General features: G+C 50.5%; 2 protein-coding genes across 8 annotated transcripts in view; one reads left to right on the top strand and one right to left on the bottom strand.

Annotated features, from left to right (window-relative positions):
• The window catches only part of FGD1 (FYVE, RhoGEF and PH domain containing 1), a 40,251-nt gene extending 26,111 nt beyond the window's left edge, over nucleotides 1-14,140 (top strand). For 2 of the 5 annotated variants that reach the window (XM_036304709.1, XM_036304711.1), the window contains exons 7-18: nucleotides 715-871; nucleotides 971-1,109; nucleotides 2,855-2,913; nucleotides 3,048-3,194; nucleotides 3,902-3,994; nucleotides 4,157-4,236; nucleotides 9,337-9,367; nucleotides 9,830-9,931; nucleotides 10,999-11,456; nucleotides 11,956-11,995; nucleotides 12,530-12,673; nucleotides 13,187-14,140. In XM_036304709.1, the coding sequence (XP_036160602.1) occupies nucleotides 715-871; nucleotides 971-1,109; nucleotides 2,855-2,913; nucleotides 3,048-3,194; nucleotides 3,902-3,994; nucleotides 4,157-4,236; nucleotides 9,337-9,367; nucleotides 9,830-9,931; nucleotides 10,999-11,456; nucleotides 11,956-11,995; nucleotides 12,530-12,673; nucleotides 13,187-13,492 (1,756 nt within the window). In that variant the 3' untranslated portion in view covers nucleotides 13,493-14,140. Of the gene's footprint in view, nucleotides 1-714; nucleotides 872-970; nucleotides 1,110-2,854; nucleotides 2,914-3,047; nucleotides 3,195-3,901; nucleotides 3,995-4,156; nucleotides 4,237-9,336; nucleotides 9,368-9,829; nucleotides 9,932-10,998; nucleotides 11,457-11,955; nucleotides 12,674-13,186 lie in introns of those variants that run through there. The other 3 variants (XM_036304710.1, XM_036304713.1, XM_036304712.1) reach the window with 3 other exon arrangements.
• A 143-nt stretch (nucleotides 14,141-14,283) lies between these two features.
• Nucleotides 14,284-20,824, bottom strand: TSR2 (TSR2 ribosome maturation factor). 3 transcript variants are annotated; one of them, XM_036304717.1, is made up of 6 exons: nucleotides 20,418-20,506; nucleotides 19,051-19,133; nucleotides 18,584-18,686; nucleotides 17,677-17,768; nucleotides 16,755-16,925; nucleotides 14,284-15,126 (listed from the first exon to the last, which is right to left on the bottom strand). In XM_036304717.1, exons 4-6 carry the CDS (start codon nucleotides 17,722-17,724, stop codon nucleotides 14,992-14,994), a joined length of 354 nt encoding a protein of 117 aa, XP_036160610.1. In that variant the 5' UTR covers nucleotides 17,725-17,768; nucleotides 18,584-18,686; nucleotides 19,051-19,133; nucleotides 20,418-20,506; the 3' UTR covers nucleotides 14,284-14,991. The 3 variants fall into 3 exon arrangements, with proteins under 3 accessions (XP_036160610.1, XP_036160608.1, XP_036160609.1); XM_036304715.1 differs by lacking the exons at nucleotides 18,584-18,686; nucleotides 19,051-19,133 and adding an exon at nucleotides 20,664-20,824 and having other exon boundaries at nucleotides 20,418-20,508; XM_036304716.1 differs by lacking the exon at nucleotides 19,051-19,133 and having other exon boundaries at nucleotides 20,418-20,514.
• Nucleotides 20,825-22,624: the final 1,800 nt, after the last annotated feature.

Raw genomic sequence — 22,624 nt, 5'->3', positions numbered from 1 at the left:
CAGAATCACCCAGCACAAGACTGGGTGCAGAATCAATAATCATTGTATTTCCCAGCCAGTGGGGGGCATTCCGGAGGCAGCTCATCAATGATTCTCTCTCATCATTGATGTTTCTATCTCTCTCTCCCTCTTCCCTTCCTCTCTGAAATCAATAAAAATATATTTTAAAAAAATAATGATCAGTGTATGAAGTGGCCCTTGCAGTGAGGTCAGGGCAGGTATCCAGGGCATGTCACTCCTGGTGTTGAGCAGGGCAGCATTGGGGTAGGTGGCAGCCCAGGCCAAAGTTTCACATCAAGCTGAGTGTCTTGGCCTAATTAGCTGATAATAGAAGCAGAACTTCCAAAGGAGCAGACTGGCCTGGCTGGTGTGGCTCAGTGGTTGAGTGTCGACCTATGACGCAGGAGGTCACGGTTTGATTCCCGTTCAGGGCACATGCCCGGGTTGTGGGATTAATCCCCAGTGTGCAGCATGCAGGAGGCAGCGAGTAATGATTCTCTTTCATCACTGATGTTTCTCTCTCTCCCCCTCCCTTCCTCTCTGAAATCAATAAAAAATATATTTAAAAAACAACAACAAAGGAGCAGACTGGCTGAGAAGTAGATGTCCAGGACCAAGAGACCCCATGGGTCTCTGCCTGAGGCTGGTAGGGGGCAGCGGGAGGGCTGGGGACAAGGATCAACAGGACCATGTCACCCCCTGCCTCCATCCCAGGGACCGCTACCCACGCATCGGAGACATCCTGCAGAAGCTGGCGCCCTTCCTCAAGATGTACGGCGAGTATGTGAAAAACTTCGACCGCGCCGTGGAGCTGGTCAACACCTGGACAGAGCGCTCCACCCAGTTTAAAGTGATCATCCACGAGGTGCAGGTGCGGCCAAGAGGGATGGGGCAGGTGGGAGGAGAGGTCTGTGGGGGCCCAGTGTGGGGTCTGGCCGGTCCTGAGCCCCTGTGCCTCTGCCCATCATAGAAGGAGGAAGCCTGTGGCAACCTGACGCTTCAGCACCACATGCTGGAGCCCGTGCAGCGCATCCCCCGCTACGAGCTGCTTCTCAAGGACTATCTTCTAAAGCTGCCCCACGGCTCCCCGGACAGCAAGGATGCCCAAAGTGAGTGCACACACCCGGGCCCAGCCCCCTGCCAAGACTTCATTCACGAGCCAGCCTTCCTTTGCCACATAGTGGAAATCCCAGAATGGGATCTCCAAGCCGAAAGGTCCGCCTGGAAGCTCTGGAGTGAGGCCCGGGGTGAACCTCCAGGTTGAGGACTCTGCCTGAGGACACACACAGAACATTCAAGAGTCCCCACATCTGAAGTTGCCAACTGGAATGCCAGAGTTGGAGGCGCATGCCCAGAATGATCCCCTAAAGGCAGACACCTGCTTCCTAGGCCAAGACCCCAAAGCTGACCCTTAGACTTGTCCTCAAAGGAAGTTGTCCAAGTCCAGAGGCACTGAGCCACTAGGCCAGCGGTTCTCAACCTGTGGGTCGCGACCCCTTTGGCGGTCGAACGACCCTTTCACAGGGGTCGCCTAAGACCATCCTGCGTATCAGATATTTACATGACGATTCATAACAGTAGCAACATGACAGTTATGAAGTAGCAACGGAAATAATTTTATGGTTGGGTCACACCATGAGGAACTGTATTTAAAGGGCCAGAAGGTAGAGAACCACTGCTCTAGGCTGAGAGTCCAGACTGACCCGCAGGTCGGTCTCCACAGCTGAGCTGAGATTTGTCGGATTGTCCATCCTCCACGTTTAGAGCTCCACTCCCTGTCGGCCAGCCCCCACCCAGAATGAACCTCCCCAAACAGCCTCCGAGTCTGATCTGAGCCCCCAAGCATAAGCTCTCCAGAATGGAGCCTCCCAGACTGGACTCGGTGTTTTCTGCCTCCAAGATTTAGATCTCTAGGCTGAGATGCCGCCTCCCCACATTGAATCACTAGGAAGTGTTTCATTCTGATTCCTCCAGTATGAGACCCACCCCCAGGGTCACACCCCCAAAAGTGCTCCCCAGAGTCTCCCCAGCTTTCTCCCAGTCTGGTCTCCTTGTTCACCCTTCTATAGAAGGGTATTGCCAAACTCAGCACCCTGGATGAATCTCTCCATTTACTGCCCCTCAGACTGAGCCCAAAAGACTGACACTCAAGATCCATCCCGCAGACCGAGACCACTGAGTCCTCAGACTGGATTCCTAGAGTTCCCCAGTGTGAACCCCAGAGAGAACCCTGAGACTGAGCTACCCAGACTGAGCTCCAGACAGAAACTCAGACTCTCTTCTCCCTAGCCCAAGTCCCCCAAATTAGGCTACTTATGCCAAGCTCCAAGTCTGACCTGTCTCAACTCCCAGACTAACTTGCCCCAGACCAAGCTCCCCCATTTTCTTTTTTAAATATATTTTTATTAATTTCAGAGAGGAAGGGAGAGAGAGAGAAAAATATCGATGAGAAAGAATCATTGATCAGCTGCCTCCTGCAAGCTCCCCACTGGGGATCGAGGCTGAAACCCAGGCATGTGCTCTGACTGGGAATCGAACTGAGACCTCCTGGTTCATGGGTCAATGCTCAACCACTGAGCCACACTGGCCAGGCTGTTGTGCTTCTTTTTAATGGTAATAATTATCTTGTTAAGCTTGCATTGTATAGGCCGCCAGCTATCCCATGTATTATGATTCTGCATTGAGACAGTTTCTGATTTTGTGTGATGTTGCTATGGACATCTTTGAGGCTGGTGCTTTCTGGGATGGGGAGGGTGTAGGGAGGCCAGGAGGAGGTATTCAGGAAGCAAAGGAGCTCCCAAGAGCCTCTTCTCTGCTAGGCCTTCCTCCATCTGACTTCCCACTCTGCCCACAGAGTCTCTGGAGCTGATAGCCACCGCCGCGGAGCACTCTAACGCTGCCATCCGTAAAATGGTGAGTGGCCTCTCGCCCTGCCCTTCCTTGGCCACCCGCCTGTGCTGTCTCTGTCCTGGAGGGCTTGCTCCTCGAGGACATCGGTGGGGAGGCCAGCACCCCAACCCTGCCTTTTGCTCACTGTCTCTTGCCAGGAGCGAATGCACAAGCTGTTGAAAGTATATGAGCTGCTGGGGGGTGAGGAAGACATCGTCAGCCCCACCAAAGAGCTCATCAAAGAAGGCCACATCCTTAAGCTGTCAGCGAAGAATGGGACCACTCAAGACCGATACCTCATATTAGTAAGTGCCAGGTGTGGGGTTGCGGGTGGGCCAGGCCCTCCATACATGTTGGCCTGGTACTCACTCAAGACTCTACCTCCTGCTAGTCAGTCTTTCCTCCATTGACTCATTGCACTTTCACTACCTACACTAGGATGGTTTTCTGTCTACTTTACAGATGATATAACTAAGACCAAGAGAAGTGACTTGCCCAAGGTCACTCACCTAGGAAGTGACTCCCATGCCTAGACTCTTCCTTGCAACCTTTATCTATCTATCTATCTATCTATCTATCTATCTATCTATCTATCTATCAATAATCTATCTATCTATCTATCTAATCTATTTATTGTTAATCCTCACCTGAGGATATTTTTCCATTGATTTTTAGGGAGAGTGGAAGGGAGAGGGAAAGACAGAAACATCGATGTGAGAGAAATACATTGATTGGTTGCCTCCTGCATGGGCCAGGGAGGATCCTGCAACCAATGTACATGCCCTTGACTGGAATCAAACCCGGGATCCTTTGGTCTGCAGGCCGACGCTCTGTCCATCGAGCCAAACCGGCTAGGGCTCCTTGCGACCTTTGTGTCCTGTCTAGGCCATTGTCTCCATCTGTTGCCTTGACTCCCCAGTCATAAAGCTTCGGGAGTCCTATAAGATTGTAGGGAGCTGGGCACAGCTCTCCTGGATCCTGCGCACCTACAGCCCAATGTTTTCCTTCCTAGTTCAATGACCGCCTCCTCTACTGCGTGCCCAGGCTGCGGCTCCTTGGCCAGAAGTTTAGCGTGCGGGCACGCATCGATGTAGATGGCATGGAGGTAAGTGCCAGGGCGTGGGAAATGGGAACCGAAAATGGGGCCTTGGTGCTGGGAGGTTGTAACAGAGGCGTCTGACTTTGCCCCCCAAGTCTGTGTGCGCATGCGTGCAAAGGATGAGGGATTCAATAGCCCTCACAAAGCTGCTTTCTCCCTCCATTTCAGCTAAAGGAAAGCTCCAACCTCAATCTGCCTCGGACCTTCCTGGTGTCAGGAAAGCAGCGCTCCCTGGAGCTCCAGGCCAGGTACCTGCCCTTGCCTGTACCTTCCCTTCAGATAGGCTGAGGCATTCTCTGCCTAGGGCCATGCCCAACAGGCTACCTCCCAAGGGGGGGGGGGGATGTTCCTGGGAAAAGGTGGGCACCTTTCCCCAAAGATGCTTCTTTTTCTGGTGGGTTTGAATAACAATACAGAGAGTTTATTGTAGATTCAGAGATTCAAGAGAAATACCAACTACAATGCTTGATCCCTGGTGTGAGAAAAACAGCCCTAAAAGATATTTGCAAGACAATTGGGAAAATGTAAATGTGAATTGAGCTTTTGGGAAATGACTGCTAAATTCCTCAGGGAGTGGATGAGAGAATGGTCTTGTTTTCTGATGGTGCATGCTGAGGAGTTCTATCATATGTGTAATTTCTTTTTAAATGACTTATCAACCAAAAATACATACATATATATACACTTTTACACACACACACACACACACACACACACACACACACACATATATATATATCAATAAAAATGAAGCAAATATAGCAAAATATTTTAAATTTTTGCATCCATATAGTGGGTAGATATTTAATGTACTTGTGCTATACTGTGTTTTTCAGTATGCTTGAATTTTTTTTTATTTTCTTTTTAAAATATATGTTTATTGATTTCAGAGAGGAAGGGAGAGGGAGAGACAGATAGAAACATCAATGATGAGAGAGAATCATTGATCGGCTGCCTCCTGCACGGCCCCTACTGGGGATTGAGCCCTGATTGGAATCAAATCCAGGACCCTTCAGTCTGCAGGCCGATGCTCTATCCACATTGAGCCAGACCAGCTAGGATGAAATTTTTCTTCCTTTTTATTGAATTTATTGGGGTGACACTGGTTAAAATGATAGGAGTTTCAGGTCCACAATTCCACAACAGATCATCTCTACACTGTGTTGTTTGTTCACCACCCCAAGTCAAGTCTCCATCTATCACCATTTATCCCCCCCATATCCTCTTCCACCTCCCTCCACTCCCCCCTCCCCCCAGCAATCCCACACTGTTGTCCATGACTTTTGACATTTTTCAAACAGGAAAACAAATTTAAATAATAAAGTTAAAAGTAATGTCCAGCCATTAAACAAGGAGGCTTCTTTCTTATCTATCCTCTACTTGGATGGTTATAATAGTAGCTCACATTTAATGAAGACTTACTTGCTCTTACGCCAGGCACTGTTTTAACTTAATTTTAGCTTAAACAATTTAAGTGTAATCAGTCCTTAAAACAACCCCTTGCCTGGCGGGTGTGTCTCAGTAGTTGAGTGTTGACCTCTGAACCAGGAGGTCATGGTTCCATTCCCATGGGTGCAGGAGGCAGCCAATCAATGATTCTCTCTCATCATTGATGTTTCTATCTCTCCCTCTCCTTTCCTCTCTGAAATCAGTAAAAATATGTTTTAAAAAATAAAACAGTCCTTGAAGCTACTGTTACCATCTACCCCATTTTACAGATGAGAAAACTGAGGCACAGAAGAGTTAGGCACCTTGCCCAAGATTCCACAGCTAGAAAGGAGCAGAGTTGGGATTGGAGCTCATGCTGCCTTCTGAGGGCCCAGGTGATAGGTACCAAGGTCATGGTCGAGGCCAGAGAATGGATGCATATGGCTAGATCCGTGGCCAGCAAACTGCGGCTCGCGAGCCACATGTGGCTCTTTGGCCCCTTGAGTGTGGCTCTTCCACAAAATACCGACTTCTGTGCATGGGCCACGAAGTTTCAATCGCACTGTACGTGCGTGCCTGCACGTGGTATTTTGTGGAAGAGCCACAAAGAGTCGCATGTGGCTTGCGAGCCACGGTTTGCCGACCACTGGGCTAGATGATCTGCTTCTGGCAGACTGCAAAGAAGTGAGAAATGAGAGTCAGAACCCTCATTGCTGGGGCTGCTGAGAGGCAGGAGAGAGAGAGAGAGAGGTGAATGTGGGCTAGAGGGTGTTTGAAACTCTGGGAGACAAAGCATCCTGGAGGCCTGTGGCCAGGAAAAGAAGAACAAAGCCTACTGGTATGGGGGGGGGGCAGGTGTGGGGCCCTGCAGGGTGTATAGTCTACTGGTGATGAGAGAGGGGGCTGCTGAGGAAAGCTGGGCGAAGAAGGGCGGGCTGAGTAGTGCAGGGTTTCCTCCTAGTGGCGGGAGGAAAGCATGGAGGGTTTGCTTTGCAATCCTGTCCTTAAAAATATATATTTTAATAAAAAATGTCAAATATGGAGAAAAGTCAAAATACAAGAAACACCCATATGCGCACCATTTAGACAACCGAATCTCAACCTTGGTGCCAACCTCACCTGGGGAGCTTTTAAAAAACCTGATGTTTGGCACCCTGCCCCCCAGAGACCCTGATGTAATTTGTGTGGGGTGTAGCCTGAACATGGGGAGTTTTAACAGCTCCCCAGGTGTAGTAGTGTGTGCAAAAGGGTTTAGAACCACTGACTTAGAAGTCAACAACTATTGCCATTTTGCTTTATTTATCTTTTACTGAATCATTTCTTTAAATGTCTTTTTTTTTTTCTTATTTCAGAGAGGAAGTGGGGGGAGAGTGAGATAGAAACATCAAAGATGAGAATCATTGATAGGCTGCCTCTTGCACGCCCCCTATTGGGGATTGAGCCTGCAACCCAGGCATGTGCCCTGACCAGGAATCAAATAGGTTGACACTCAACCACTGAGTCATGCTGGCCAGGCTTACTAAACCATTTAATTAATTTATTTATTTTTTTAATCCTCACCTGAGGATATTTTTCCATTGATGGAAAAGAGAGGGAAAGACAGAGAGAAACATGGATGTGAGAGAAACACATCAATTAGTTCCCTCCTGCATGCGCCCTGACAAGGGCGGAGCCTGCAACCGAGGTACATACCCTTGACTGAAATCAAACCCGGAACCCTTCAGTCCACGGGCCAATGTTCTATCCACTGAGCCAAACCGGCTTACTAAACCATTTTAAAGTAAATTACAGACATGGCACTTCACCCCAATACTTCAGCATGCATTGCCAAAAACACTATTGTGGCTCTTAAAAATCAAAAGCAATCTTTTCTATTGCAAAGAAATTAGAAAATATAAACAAAGTAGAATTTTAAAAAATAGTACAATCAGAATAAAGTAAAATTCCCTAGAATTGTACCACCTAGAGTGAACCAGTGCTGCTGTGTTGGCAGATCCCCTCTGAGGCCTTTCCTCTATTCACATATGTGTGCGCGCACGTGTGTGTGTGTGTGTGTGTGTGTGTGTGTGTGTGTGTATGCATACTCACATATAAGCACACAATGTTTTCTTTCCGTATTTAACTATGAAAAATTTCCAAGATACAGAAAAGTTTAAAGAATTGTACAATGAACACCTAGAAGCCCACTGTATAGATTCTGCAAATCTTTTTATCCATCTACCAATCCATCTGATTTTTAAAATGCATTTCAAAGTCATTTGTAGACATTGCTACACCTCACCCCTAAAGACGTTCATGGGCATATAATCAACTAAAGTTCAATATTTGTTTTAGGTATCCTCCTTCTCCTGAGGCAAAATTTTCAAACAGTGAAATGCATACGCCTTAAGGGGGTCAAATGCATTGATGAGTTTTGACAAATGTAAACACTCGTGTCACATATATTTTTTAAGTATTTATATTGGTGTTTAGAAAGAAAAGAAGGGAGAGAGAGAACCATTGATGTAAGAGAGAGAAACATCGATTGGCTACCTCCTGCTCGTTCCCCACTGAGGATCAAGCCAGAAACCTGGGCATGTGCCCTGACTGGGAATTGAACTGGCAACTTTTCGGTGCATGAGACAACTTCCAACCAACTGAGCCACACTGGCTAGGGCTCACATATAATTTTTAAACAAAAATAGAATGCTGGCCCTGGCTGGTGTTCAGTAGTGATGTACTTTTTTTTTTCTTTTTCTTTTTTTACCTGATTCCCTATTGTCAGAGACTTAGGCCACTTTCAGTTTTTTCACTAGCATAAACAGCATTGCAGTGAACATACTTGTAGCTAAATATTGGCTCACATCCTTAATTTTTCATGAAGTGGTTCTAAAAATATAATCACACTTTCATAATAGAAAAGCACTTTTAAAAAAATTTGTTTATTGATTTCAGAGAGGAAAGGAGAGGGAGAGAGAGATAGGAACATCAATGATGAGAGAAAATCATTGATTGGCTGCCTCCTGCCTCTTACTGGGGATCAAGCCCGCAACCCGGGCATGTGCCCTTGACTGGAATGTAACCTGGGACCCTTCAGTCTACAGGCTGATGCTCTATCCACTGAGCCAAACCAGCTAGGGTTAGAAGAGCACTTTTGATGTCTGGAGTATGCATATGAAGGTCATTAGAAGAGACCAGGAGGAAATCAGCCAAGAAGCTGGGCTGAGTCCTAGTGAGCACATGATGGGGCTGCAACCAGGGCAGAGGCCGGGGAAACTGCGGGGCAGACAGGAGAGTCAGGGGAGAAAGGCAAAGGGAGGGGGAAATCCACACTAATTGAGCATCTAGTGTACCAGGGATTGTGCTGGGCATGTAAATGTCACCCCAGTTAAGTAATGATCATCTCCATTTTCCAAGTGAAGAAAAAGAAACTGCTCTTCTGTCTCACACTTGACATTCCTGCAAGAGGGAACTATTTATGGTTTCTTGTATATCCCTACTGTCACACACACCTAATCTTTACCTGAAGCTTAGCACCTCCTTAAGGGAAGGCCTTCCTTAGCAACCCCCACCCAAACTGCAGACGGGGCTGGTCTCCTCTTCTGGACTCCTCAGCCCGATTTCACTGTCGCTGCACTAATACCCTTGTATTGTCCCTGTTTGTCCCCCCCACCCCACCCCACCCTGCAGGCCACTAGTTCCTTGAGGGTAGGGTCCCCTCTGGGGCCCAAGTCCCTAGCACCAAGTCTGGAAGGTATTAGTAATTACTGGATAAATAGCTCAGACAGGTTAAAGGATGTGCCTAAGGTCACATGCGTTATAAGTGAAGGAGTAGAGAGTCAAACCCAGGTCTATCTGACTCTAAAACATCTGCTCTTTACCTCTCTGATCGCTTTTGCTTGGCCTGCCTAACCCAACATCTTTCTTTTTTTGCCCCCAAGGACTGAGGAGGAGAAGAAAGACTGGGTCCAGGTAACATCCAAGAAGGCTTTGTGGTAGGGGCAGGAAGAGTATTCACAGGCTCCCAAGGGGTTGGTGAACTCTCCCCTAAAACTGACATCTGACCACTATGAGCCTGGACAACAAACTTTCCCAGCCCCATTTTACAGATAAGCTCACTGAGGTCCAGAGGTAAAAACTCACAAATTCTTCCTTTAGAGACCTGCCTCCTCTGGGAGTGTGAGCCCAGTGAGTTAAGCCCTGTAAAAGCGTAATTAAGCCCAGACAGTGGCTAGGAAGGCCTTTTGAGGTTTTTCAGCCACTGATCCCCACCCTCATTTCACAAATATCAGAACTGAGACTACTAGCAAGGGGCAGAGCTGTGCCTAGAACGCAACTTTTCTGACCTCGGGCTAGGTCATAGGAAAGTGAGGTGAGGGTGGAAATGGACGGGTTGTGAGGTGATCTGACCTACTTCTTACACCTCCTCCCCAGGCCATCAACTCCACCCTTCTGAAGCATGAACAGACGCTGGAGACCTTCAAACTGTTGAACTCAACAAACAGGGAAGATGAAGACACACCCCCTAACTCTCCAGTAAGAGTCCCACCCCCTCCCTCTTTACTGGACCTCCAAGTCCCACCTTACCCAGGGAGACCGGAAGCACAGTCTTGTTGGTAGGGCCGCAGATATCACTGGGGAAATGCAGGCCCAGAGAATAGAAATGACTTGTGTTCAGTAGCACAATAAGGTAAGGATACAGCCGGGACTCAAAGGCAGGTCTTTTATTTTTTCAGCAATGCCTTTAACATGCATACATGTAACATGTAATACAGTAGCAGAAAAACAGGAGTTAACAAAACTATATAGCAATATTAATTCTATATCTCCCGGCACAACACTCTGAACTATTACCACTGACTAGTCATTGAATATGGGAATATTGTACAATACTATGTTAGGTTTTTTTAAATATATTTTTATTGATTTCAGAGAGGAAGGGAGAGGGAGAGAGAGATAGAAACATCAATGATGAGACAGAATCATTGATCAGCTGCCTCCTGCACACCCCCCACTGGGGATCGAGCCTGCAACCTGGGCATATACCCTGACTGGGAATTGAACTGGTGACCTCTTGCTTCCTGGGTCGACGCTAAACCACTGAGCCACACCCAGCTAGGCTGTTTTTTATTTTTTTATATATATTTTTATGGATTCAGAGAGGAAGGGAGAGGGAGAGCTAGACACATCAATGATGACAGAGAATTACTGGCCGGCTGCCTCCTGCACACCCCACCACTGGGGATGGAGCCCGCAACCCAGGCATGTACCCTTGACTGGAATCGAACCCAGGACCCTTCAATCTGCAGGCCAATGCTCTATCCACTGAGCCAAACCAGCTAGGGTTGTTATATGTGTTTTAAAAAAACAGCTTAGGTAGCTTTAAGAAGGATAGGATTTTTTTAAATGCTTAACAGCTATGATAGGATTTTGTGAAATACGAAAATTATGAAAGGCAGGTCTTCTGAATGTGTCTGCTGCCTCCCAGTGATGATCCAGGCCTTGGGGCAGGGGTGAGGGTTGGCTGGGCTGGCTGGGCTGGGCTGGCTGGGCTGGGCCTAGGGAGTAGCTGCCTCTGAACCAGGACCTGGCCCTCTCTCCAGAACGTGGATCTTGGGAAGCGTGCACCAACACCCATCCGAGAAAAGGAAGTCACCATGTGCATGCGCTGCCAGGAGCCCTTCAATTCCATCACCAAGCGCAGGCACCACTGCAAGGCCTGCGGGCACGTGAGTGTTGGGAGGCTGGGCAGAGCCAGGGAGGGGCCAGGCTGGCCACCAGAAGGCCCACTTCTGAGAGGGCAGGGTGAGGAAAGGCCGGGAGTCCATCATGGGAGTTGGGACACTGAAGGGGAAGGCTTTCTGGAAATCAGGCATCTCTTGCCCATTTGCCACTTCAGGTGGTTTGTGGGAAGTGCTCCGAGTTCCGGGCCCGCCTCATCTATGACAACAATCGCTCCAACCGTGTGTGTACTGACTGCTATGTGGCCTTGCACGGGGTGCCTGGGAGTAGCCCAGCCTGCAGCCAGCATACACCCCAGCGCCGGAGGTCCATCCTGGAGGTAAGAGCCAGGCCTATGAGCACTGACCCTCACACGCCAAGCACATGGGTCCCAGCCACCCACCCAGTGATTGAGGCTGGGTATCTCTGAAACTGTAGTGCCACGTGCATCCACTGAACAAGTGACCGAAGCTTGGAGCTCATAAAATGAATGCAACTGGATGAAAGCCAGTTGGGTCCTTTCGGCCACCTGGCAAAACCACCTGGCTTTTTATTTCAGTGCTTTAGGCATTTATCTTCATAGTAATGAATCTATCCATGCTATTACTATCCCTGTTTTACAAATGAGGAAACTGAGGCCCAAGGAAGTTACTTAACCAAGTGACACAACCAGTGAGTGGCAGAACTTGCATGTTTTTTAATTAACAAATGATCTCTTCTTATTACAAAGTAGGATATGTGCACTGAAGAAAACTCGACAATCTAAACAAGTAATAAAAACACCCTATTTCTTCTACCCACTAGAGTATCACTAACACTTATGCTTCCTATCTTTCTAGGCGCGTGCACATTTTGGTTTTGTTTCTTAGCCAAATCGAGGTATTTATTTTATTTAACATTTAAAGAACTCTTACTCTGTGCCAGGCACTATTCTAAGCGCTTTGCATCTATTAATTCATTTAATCCTTACAATAGCTCTATCTGTTTTCCTTCCGAGTCAATACATCATCTAGAGCTGGAATTCTGAGCCTTACCCACCCCACCCCCCACCCCCCATCCCCTTAACCACAATGCCAGGTCGCCTCTTGCTGAGTGTAGGGGATGGATATGACAAAAGATGGAAAAAATAAAAAGGTGAGGTACAAATGCATAAAAGGACTTGAGGAATAAATGAACTGAGGGAAGAACGCCTGACTGGCATTTAGGTGCCTCTCCCACCAGCTCTTAGAGGTAGTAGCCATGGCCTGTCTGACTCACTGGGGGACATTGGGCAAATCACTGCTGCCGCCTGAGCTTCAGCGTCCTCATCTGAAGTATGGGCACAGCAATACCTCCGCTGAGGGGTACTGAAGCCCAGAGGAGCCCGGCCAGGCCTTCTATCAACACTCATGCCCTCTATGTCTCTGGCCACAGAAGCAGGCCTCAGTGGCTGCGGAGAACAGCGTCATCTGCAGCTTCCTGCACTACATGGAGAAGGGCGGGAAAGGCTGGCACAAGGCATGGTTTGTGGTCCCTGAGAATGAGCCCTTGGTGCTGTACATCTATGGAGCCCCTCAGGTGTGCATCCTCCTTCGGGTCCCTTCAACCACCTGGCAGAGCCAGGCTACCCCCCTTCCCCTTCAGTCCTTGGCCTTGGGGATTGCGTGAACCTAAGTAGAAATCAGAACCCCCACCCTTGTGAGACAGACTGGCTAGAAACAAGGATTGTGGGCCAATGTGAGGGGTGGGGGTGGGGGGAGGGGCTAGCTTCCCAGAGAAAGCCAGGGTGCAGGTGGGGCACTAGTAGATCCAATCTGGATGGGGAAGAACGTGTAAATGGGGGCAACAGCCTAGACAGAGGCCTGAAGACATTACTTGGTATACACTAAGGAAACTAGCCCGGCTGGTTTGGGGTGTAGGAGGAAACGGGTATTTGAACCCAGCCTGCGTGCCAGCCCCAGACAAGTTTCTGTTGCTACCAGTAGAGCCTTGGAAGGTTCTTGAGCAGGGGAAGGAAAAGAGGGGGGTTAGCAGATGAAAAAGCAGTGAGAAGCGCAGCCTCCGGTGACCCTGGCTCTGTCCGTTCCCCAGGATGTGAAAGCCCAGCGCAGCCTGCCCCTCATTGGCTTTGAGGTGGGGCCTCCTGAGGCCGGGGAGCGGCCCGACAGACGGCATGTCTTCAAGATCACCCAGAGCCACCTGAGCTGGTACTTCAGCCCCGAGACAGAGGAGCTGCAGCGGCGCTGGATGGCTGTGCTCGGCCGGGCGGGCCGTGGGGACACGTTCTGCCCGGGGCCCACACTGTCTGAGGACAGGGAGATGGAAGAGGCACAGGTGGCAGCTTCAGGAGCCACCGCTGAACCCTCTGAAGCCCCCCAGACCCGAGACAAGACCTAGAGGGTTTGGGGGGACTTGGGGCCCCCTGCCCCACACTCTAGCTGCCCATGTCCGACTGGGGGCCCCAGCCCCCTCCCTCCCAGCTCAGTCAATACTTGAACTCCCATCATGGGCACTTTCAATCCCGAATGCTGGGTCTTGGGTTTTTTAATTCATCTTTTCACAAAATGGGGGCTTTTAAAAGAAATATTCCTACAGTGATGTTCATTTTTTTTAATCCCCGTCCCCAGGGAGGGTGGGAGCTGTTGCTAGACCTGCCTGAACTAGGCCGTTTCCCCATCCCCTCAATACCCCACAGATTCTGCCCTCTACCCCATCCCCCTAAAAGCACCAGAGGCAGGAGAGACCTGGATTCAAGTGCCAGTTCACCCACTGGGGCCCTGGCCCACCCCTGTCCCCTCACCCAGTGTCTTCACACGTACGATGCGAGGTGGAGCAGTGACCAGATCCTTCCTGCCTCTCCATGGCTTACAGCTTCTACCCAATCCCAAGGCTACCCAGTATTTTATCGTCCAGACCCATGGCAGGGCCACCGGGCAGGACAGGGGAACAGGGGGGAAGAACAATGGATACTCTCGGTTTTGTTTTGTTTTTTAAAGAAAAAAAAATACAGTTTATTTCAGGCTTATGGAAACTTTCAGGGCACTGCTGTGCTCTGTTCGCCCATCTGTGTGTTTGTCCAAAGTACCAGACTGCTCGGGTGGGCCCAGAACCTGCTCCCTTGCCGAGCTCGGTGTCTCAGCTCCCCGAAGAATGATATCAAGGCTACTCACAACAGACCAAGTGACAGGTTCAACGTTAAGGTGTTATTTATTCATGTCTTTTAAGCCTCATCCCTGGACATGGATGGAATTGGATGAAGAGTTTGGAAAGAGGTTGCAGGAGACAGAAAACAAAGCCCAGGTCCCCCAAGCTCACCACCTTGCCAATGTCTTAGACTTCCTGAAGGAACCAGGGCTGGAGGCTGGGCTGCAGGATGGGGCTGAGCTGCTGTGTGTGTGTGTGTGTGTGTGTGTGTGTGTGTGTGTGTGTGTGTTTACGGGCAGCAGAAAAGTGGGAGAGGTAACGCAGCTACTTTCTTTCACATTGTCAATGACTCTCTCTTCCAGCTGCCATGTTCATCTCACCGCTCCTGACCCAGCAGAAGTATTGGTTCTGCTGGTCCTCTCTCCCTTCATAGATCTACCTGCCCACTGTCAACCAGCATTCAGCGTCTCCAACTGCACCCACACCCACTCATCCTACTCTTCACACTGACTGCACCCAAGGCACTGTGCTGGGAAACCAGGCCTCACCGTTCAGATAATAACTTACGGCCCAAGGGGGTGTGGTCAACCAGGTCCTACCACCCCAAGGCCAAGGACCCTAGGGCTCTTCTTCCCCTGGAGGGAGCTAGACAGGGGAATAGGGAGAGGATGGAGATGGGATAACCAGTCCAAAGATCCACAATCCTCCAAAAAAATCCTTAAAACAAGGGCCCAAACCATTGGCAGCCCCACTCATTTCTTTCTCCGGACAATGGTCCAACCATCCTCCACTATATCTTCTTCCTTAATAGTCTGGGGGTCTGGACCAGAGGGTTCAGGCTGGGGGCAGACCCCACCAGTAGCTGCCCCATCATTCGTAGCTGTGACCTGCAGGAGAAACACAGGAGAGAGCTAAATACAACGCCTCCCAGTTGTGGCCATTGGGAGACCCAGGCTCTCCTCCCCGCTTTGCAAAGATTGGCTGTGTGACCTTAGGAAAGTTCCTTGCCCTCTCTGGATAATACAGCCACTACCACCCCACCCCCATCATTTCCCTACAAAAGTAGCTGATCTCCCAGAAAATTGAAAATATCTACATCTTGACCAGCCAGCATGGCTCAGTCATTGGGTGCTGACCTATGGACCAGGAGATCACCGTTCGATTCTCGGTCAGGGCATACGCCCAGGTTGCAGCTCAATACCCAGTGTGGGGCGTGCAGGAGGCAGCCAATCAATGATTCCCTTTCATCATTGATGTTTCTATTTCTCTCTCCCTCACCCTTCCTCTCAAATCATTAATAATCCTATCTAATAAAACAGAAACATGGTAATTGGTGTACGACCGCTACCCTTCCCATTGGCTAATCAGCGAGATATGCAAATTAACTGCCAGCCAAGATGGCAGCCGGCAGCCAGGCAGCTGGAAACTAACATGAGGCTTGCTTGCTTCAGTGACGGAGGACTCCAACTTTCCCCGCCTGCCTTGCCGGCCTCTCAGCTGCAACTCTAAGCAACTATGTTACAAAAATAGAAGCTAAACAAAACCCCGGGCTTCAGCCAGCAGGACCGCAACATTGTTTCAAATACAGAAGGGTAAACAAAGGCCAGAAAACTGCTTTCAGCAGTGGAAGTCTCATAGCTGGAGCTGAGCCTCAGAGCTAAAGCTGGCCCAGAATGAAAAAAAAAGGAAAAAAGGACAGGTTGGGAGCTTCAGTCACCCATCAGCCTGAAAACAGCCCTCAGCCCCTCACCCAGGCTGGCCAGACACCCCAGTGGGGACCCCCACCCTGAAGGGTATATGACCAGCTGCAAACAGCCATCATCCCCTCACCCAGGCTGGCCCCCACCCGTGCACCAGGCCTCTACCCTATATAGTAAAAGGGTAATATGCCTCCCAGCACTGGGATCAGCGGAGCCGTGAGGCCTCCCAGCACCGGGATCAGCGTGACAGGGGGCAGCGACCAAACCCCCCTGATCGGCCCTGCTCTGTGTGTGACAAGGTGCGGCACCCCAATCCCCCCCCACCCACGGGCCCTGCTGTGTGTGTGACAGGGTAGAGCCATAACCTCCCCATTGGCCCTGCCCTGAGTGTGACAGTGGCAGCGCCCCAACCCCCTGATCCACCCTGCTGTGTGTGTGACAGGGGGCGGTGCCCCAACTCCCCTATCGGCCCTACTCTGTGAGTGACAGGGGGAGCTCCTCAACCCCTTGATCAGCCCTGCTCTGTGCGTGACGGGGGGCGGCGGCCCAACTCCCCAATCGGCCCTGCTCTGAGCCCGACCAGGGGCTGCACCTAGGGATTGGGCCTGCCCTCTGCCACCCGGGAGCAGGCCTAAGCCAGCAGGTCGTTATCTCCCGAGGGGTCTCAGACTGCGAGAGGGCACAGGCCGGGCTGGGGGACTCCCCCCCCCCGCCCGAGTGCACAAATTTTTGTGCACCGAGCCTCTAGTAATAATAATAATAATAAAAGCTTTTTGAAAATCTACATCTCCCCCACCCAAGGGCACCCCTCTCACCTCCATCTCCTCCGCGCTGTCCGCATTATCATCATCCGTCTGTCTGTCTGTCGAAAGTGCAGTGGCTCTAACCCTGCGCTTTCTTTGGGTGATGTGGGAGGCCAACTCCTTCATAGTGGCCCCATCCCCCCTCTGGAAGTGGTAGAACATGGTCTGCAGCTGCTGGCTCACCTATCAAGAAAACATTCAACCAGCTTGGGTTTTCTAGAGAAGCTACAATACAACAGGCCATGTTTGCAGCAAGCGTGGGGAAGGGTTTGGAATTTCCCCGAGGAGAATGGGGCTCTTTCCTCCCCCAAGGAGTTCACTAATGAAGGAACCACATATGAAAAGCTCAGGTAATGGCCTGAAGCACTGAAGGAAGGCCTCCTAGCTGGGAAGGCACTAAAACTGGGTTTGAAAGATGGAAGATGTAAAAGGGAAGGCAATCCCAGCAGGGGAGTGATGTTAACCAGGGGAGGGGTGAAAATGTACCTGGCCTGACCTGCCCTTGGGATGGGGGTGAGGAACAGACCTGGCTGGGAATGGCATCTCAAGAGAAAAGAGAAGCCCTAGCTGGTTTGGCTCAGTGGATAGAGTGCCGGCCTGTGAACTGAAGGGTCCCAGGTTCAATTCTGGTCAAGGGCACATGCCTGGGATGCACGCTTGATTCCCAGTAGGGGGCATGCAGGAGGCAGCCGATCAGTGATTCTCATTGATGTTTCTCTCTCTCCCTCTCCATCTCTGAAATCAATAAAAAATTTATTTAAAAAAGAAGAGGTAGGATTTGGAAAGGCCTTGGAAGACTAGGCAATAGGGAGTCATAAAAAGTTCTTGTGCAATGCTCAATGGTTAGAGCCAAGAGTCTTGGCCTAAAATAGACACTTGGGGAAAAGAAAAACTATAGGCAAGAAGGAGGCAGCTGTGCCCATGACATGCTCACCTGCGGCAGACTCCCATCCTCCACAACTGTATCAAACTCGTTGGTCATGAGCTCCCCGAGGAAGTCCTCCACCTCATCTAGCTCCAAGTCAGCTGAATAGGAAAGGACAGAACCCTTTGGTCAGAGACAAGCCAACTTCACCACTCCTGCCTGCTACTCTTCAACGCCTACTAGCTGGGGCCACATCTGGTTGGTGGGTAAGGGTCCACACAGTGAGCCTTTTATTCACTGATGTGCTCTGCATTCTGGGTTTGAACATCCCTTTTTTTGAAATGGAGAAACCCTTCATAACTGTGGCTCCCTGGATACAGGAGGCCACACACCAATGGGATAGGTAAGAAATGGATATAAATACTTGCAATGATGAAATATCATAGCCTTGACATCAACATCCTATTGCGTGGCTTTGGCTTAGCCCTCCTCTGGGTTTCTGTTACCTTATGGGCCCGTCCTCTTCTTCTGAATTGGAGAATTACTCAGTCTTCCACAAAGCTCCTCCCTCTCCCCCTACCTACCCCCCCCAAGGAGACTTCATTCACCCCCTTGGCTTTCTCAACCACTCTAATCTAACATCCTCCAAATCTGTCTCCAACTCAGACTGCTTCACCTATTTCACAGGTGCCTCAGACCCTCCATATCTAAAGCCAGACTCATCACCTTACTTACCCTCCAAACGTACTTCTCACCCTCCAGGGTTCCTCTGTACCATGAAAGGCACCTAATCCACCAGGTCACTCATACCAGAAACCTGCCTCCTTTTCCTTCCCCCTCTACAGCCAAGCAATCTCCAAGTCCCTAACCCACCCCTTCTTTTCCATGACTATCACCACTGCCCTAGTCCAGGCCTCATCACTTTCTAGAGAGAAACAGCCTCCCATTAGTCAGCAAATCCCATCCTATTACTCACCTTAGAACCTGCCCATGAATTTTTCTCACCTACTGCAGTGTTCACATTGTGCTTTTGAGAAATAACTGTCCTGCTCGGTTTTAAAGGAATCTATTGCAGAAAGCTAATGGGAAAGAAAGGTAAACAGGCTTCTTTTTACTAGTTCTTATCCTTATCCTAGCCCAGTGATGGTGAACCTTTTGAGCTTGGCGTGTCAGCATTTTGAAAAACCCTCACTTAACTCTGGTGCCGTGTCACATATAGAAATTTTTTGATATTTGCAACCATAGTAAAACAAAGACTTATACTTTTCATATTTATTTTATATATTTAAATGCCATTTAACAAAGAAAAATCAACCAAAAAAATGAGTTCGCGTGTCACCTCTGACACGCGTGTCAGAGGTTCGCCATCACTGTCCTAGCCTCTACTATGTTAATAATTATTGTGACTCTTAAGGAGGAGCTGAAGAAAAGAGCTTTTCTTACATAATTTGGCTGGAGAAGTTTTTTCTTCACTGAACATCTAACAGAACTATGCTTCCATAGCATGCATTTTGGTGAACACTGGCCTAAAGGACAAAATCAAAGGCATGTAAGGCCATCAGCGTCCTACCCTTTTCCAGGGCCTCCCCACCCGCCCCAGCTTCACTCTCTGCCACTCCTCTCCTCCACACACCCACAAGCAAGCATGCGTGAACGCACGCACACACACACACACGCTCCAATGCTGAGCACCCTACCACTTTCCAAATATAACACATAATCTCCTCATACCACAGAATTTATTTGAGTGTTGCTCTCCCTGCCTCCTCCACCTAGTTAACTCTTTCTCATCTCTTCAGACTCAGCTCAACCACCACCAAAGAAACCTCCTCCCAAGTTTCCTGTTACCCAGGCACCCTGAGCTCCTCTATATTAGAACACCTACCACCCAGTGTGTGCATGTCTATTTAATCATCTGGATCCCTCGCTAGACTGTAAATTTCCTTGAGAGAAAGTCTCTGCCTACTGTCATCTCCAAGACTAAAAAACTGAGTGAAGAATTTTCTAAAAATCATACTATGCAAAAGGCCGTCGGCAGGGCCCCTTATTCTTCTGTGCCCTGAAGGCACAACAAAGGTGTAGATCCCTGTTGTTCAAACAGCCAGATGTGGCTATTGAGCACTTAAAACGTGGCTAGGCCAAACTGAAATTTGCTAAAACTGGCCTTAGCAGGTTTGGCTCAGTGGATAGAGCATACGTCTGGGTTCGATTCCGGTCAAGGGCACGTACCACAATTGCAGGCTCCTCCCTGGCTCAGGCCCTGGTTGGGGCGCCTGCAGGAGGCAACCAATCAATGTGTTTCTCACATCACGTCTTTCTCTGTCTCTTCCCCTCCCTTCCACTCTCCCTAAAAATCAATGGGAAAATATCCTCAGGTGAGGATTTAAAAAAAAAATTTTTTTTGGAAAAACTAAAATACCCAGATTTTGAAAACGTAATGCTAAAAATGATGTAAAACAACTGCACAATTTTATTTAACGTAATGAGACGTGACTCGCATTATATTTCTATTGGACAGCTCGGGGGGTGGCTACTTTCATGCCCATTTTAGGAAACTGAGTCTCAGGGAGATAAAATGACATGCCCAGAGTGATACCATGAGTAACAGCCTCCCGTAAGGCATCTGACCTCAGGATTCTGACTCCAAAGCTGGTAATTCATTCCACCTCGCCCTCAGGTACCAGCCGACAAATTGCACAAGAGGAAGTGCGGACTCTCCACCCCCCAGCCTCCTGCTCCCCACCCTCCGCCCCCTCGTCCCCTCCCCCACCGACCCCCCTCCACAGTCGCAGCACCTGACATTCGCTCACCATTGCGGAAGAAGTACTCCTCCACGGCACCTCCCAGCCACTCGGCCTTTTCCTGGCTGTGCACACCCCCGAAGCCATTCTCCACCGCGATCTGCGAACACAGGCCCAAGCCGACCACGTCAGCCCGACAGCCCGCGGGAGGTGACGCAGGAGTCCGCCGCCGAGGCCGCCGAGCCGCAGCGCCAATGCCGGCCGATTCCCAGTCTGTTCCAGGCCCTAACCGTTCCCGTCCCGGACCCCACTCACCTGCAAGGCCGGCCAGGCCTCCAGCGCCGCGCGGATGCCCGCCCTGAAGAGAGCTCTCAAATCTTCCCCAGCGCCCGCCATCATCGGGCTGCTGAGCACATGATGCGTAGGCGGACCAATCGGGGCGCGGTGCGGACCAATCGGGGCGCAGGACGGCCCAGGCAGAACGAGTCGATAGCCGAGCCTGAGAACTCAGATTCAGCTTTCCGCTGACCTGGCACAAGACTAGAGCAATAGAGAAGTCTGTCAGAGCAACGGATGACACCATCACAGATACTGGCCTGCAGTAATTAAACCAAAGAAAGCCAGAAGCCGAGGAGGATGGCGTGGGGCAGAGGGTTCTGAGCCCCTGGGTTCGGGGTCAGGGCCATGTATACCGCTCAGAAAAGATGTGGGGAGCCCTGGCTGGGTAGCTCAGTTGGTTAGAGCGCGGCCCCAATATGCCAAGATTGTGGGTTCCATCCTGGTCAGGGCACATATAAGTATCAACCAATGAATGCATAAACAGGTGAAACAGGAAATCGATGTTTGTTTCAAATCCTTATCTAATAAAAGAGAAACATGGTAACTGGCATACGACCGCTACCCTTCCCATTGGCTAATCAGGGGTGATAGCCAATTAACTGACAGGGCAAATTAACTGTCAGCCAAGATGGCCACGGGCAGCCAGGAAGCTTAAACTGAACATGAGGCTTGCTTGCTTCAGTGACGGAGGACTCCAACGTTCCCCGCCTGCCTTGCTGGCCTCTCAGCCTGCAGTTTAAGAAACATAGTAACAAATAGAAGCTAAAAAAACCCCCAGAAACCAGCTTTCAGGGAGCTGGGATCTCAGAGTTAGAGTTGATACAGAGTTTCGATTGTAGAACCGAAACAAACCAGATACCTTCTTTCAGAAGAGGAAGCCTCAGAGCTGGAGCCAGGCTAAAGCTGGCCCAGAATAAAAATAAAAAAAGGAGCGTTTGGGAGCTTTAGTCACCTGTCAGCCTGAAAACAGCCCTCAGCCCCTCACCCAGACTGGCCAGGCACCCCAGTGGGGACCCCCACCCTGAAGGGTGTGTGACCAGCTGCAAACAGCCATCATCCCCTCACCCAGGCTGGCCAGGCACCCAGTGGGGACCCCCACCCTGATCCAGGACACCCTTCAGGGCAAACCAGCCGGCCCCCACCCATGCACCAGGCCTCTATTCTATATCGTAAAAGGGTAATATGCCTCCCAGCACCGGGATCAGTGTGACAGGGGGCAGCGCCCAAACCCCCTGATCGCCCTGCGGCTCTGTGTGTTACAAGGGGCAGGGCCACAACCTCCCTATCGGCCTTGCTCTGTTCCTGACAGGGGAAGGCGCCCCAACCCCCTGATCGGCCCTGCTCTGTGCCTGATAGGGGGGAGGTCCCCAACCCCCTGATCGCCCTGCGGCTCTGTGTATGACAGGGTGTGGCGCCCCAACCCTCCCCCCCCCCCACGGGCCCTGCTCTGTGTGTGATGGGGTAGAGCCATAACCTCTCCATCGGCCCTGCCCTGAGTGTGAGAGTGGCAGCGCCCCAACCCCCTGATCCGCCCTGCTCTGTGTGTGACAGGGGGCGGTGCCCCAACTCCCCTATCGGCCCTACTCTGTGAGTGACAGGGGGGAGCTCCTCAACCCCCTGATGGGCCCTGCTCTGTGCATGACAGGGTACAGAGCCCCAACCCCCCTAATGGGCCCTGCTCTGTGCGTGACAGGGGGCAGTGCCCCAACTCCCCTATCGGCCGTACTCTGTGAGTGACAGGGGGGAGCTCCCCAACCCCCTGATTGGCCCTGCTCTGTGCGTGACAGCGGGTGGCGCCACAACCTCCCTATCGACCCTGCCTTGAGTGTGACAGGGGGTGGTGCCCCAACCCCCCAATTGGCCCTACCATGAGCATGACTGAGGGTGGCATCGCAACCTCCCAATCTCCCTGCTCTGTGCATGACAGGGGGCGGCGC

This window comes from Myotis myotis, unplaced genomic scaffold (assembly GCF_014108235.1).
Source record: "Myotis myotis isolate mMyoMyo1 unplaced genomic scaffold, mMyoMyo1.p scaffold_m19_p_4, whole genome shotgun sequence".
Taxonomy (NCBI): domain Eukaryota; kingdom Metazoa; phylum Chordata; class Mammalia; order Chiroptera; family Vespertilionidae; genus Myotis; species Myotis myotis.
The sequence above is the reverse complement of the archived record's forward strand: the minus strand, read 5'-3'. Positions and strand labels throughout refer to the sequence as shown.

What these genes read in the sequence shown, in the direction of transcription:
- TSR2 (XM_036304715.1), bottom strand. Translation starts at nt 20,747, where the DNA reads ATGATGGCGGGCGCTGGGGAAGATTTGAGAGCTCTCTTCAGGGCGGGC. An exon ending in AGGCCTGGCCGGCCTTGCAG is followed by an intron (nt 20,509 to 20,663) that starts GTGAGTGGGGTC and finishes CTGTGTTCGCAG; the next exon opens with ATCGCGGTGGAGAATGGCTT. An exon ending in ACAGCGCGGAGGAGATGGAG is followed by an intron (nt 15,127 to 16,754) that starts GTGAGAGGGGTG and finishes TTTCTCCTGCAG; the next exon opens with GTCACAGCTACGAATGATGG.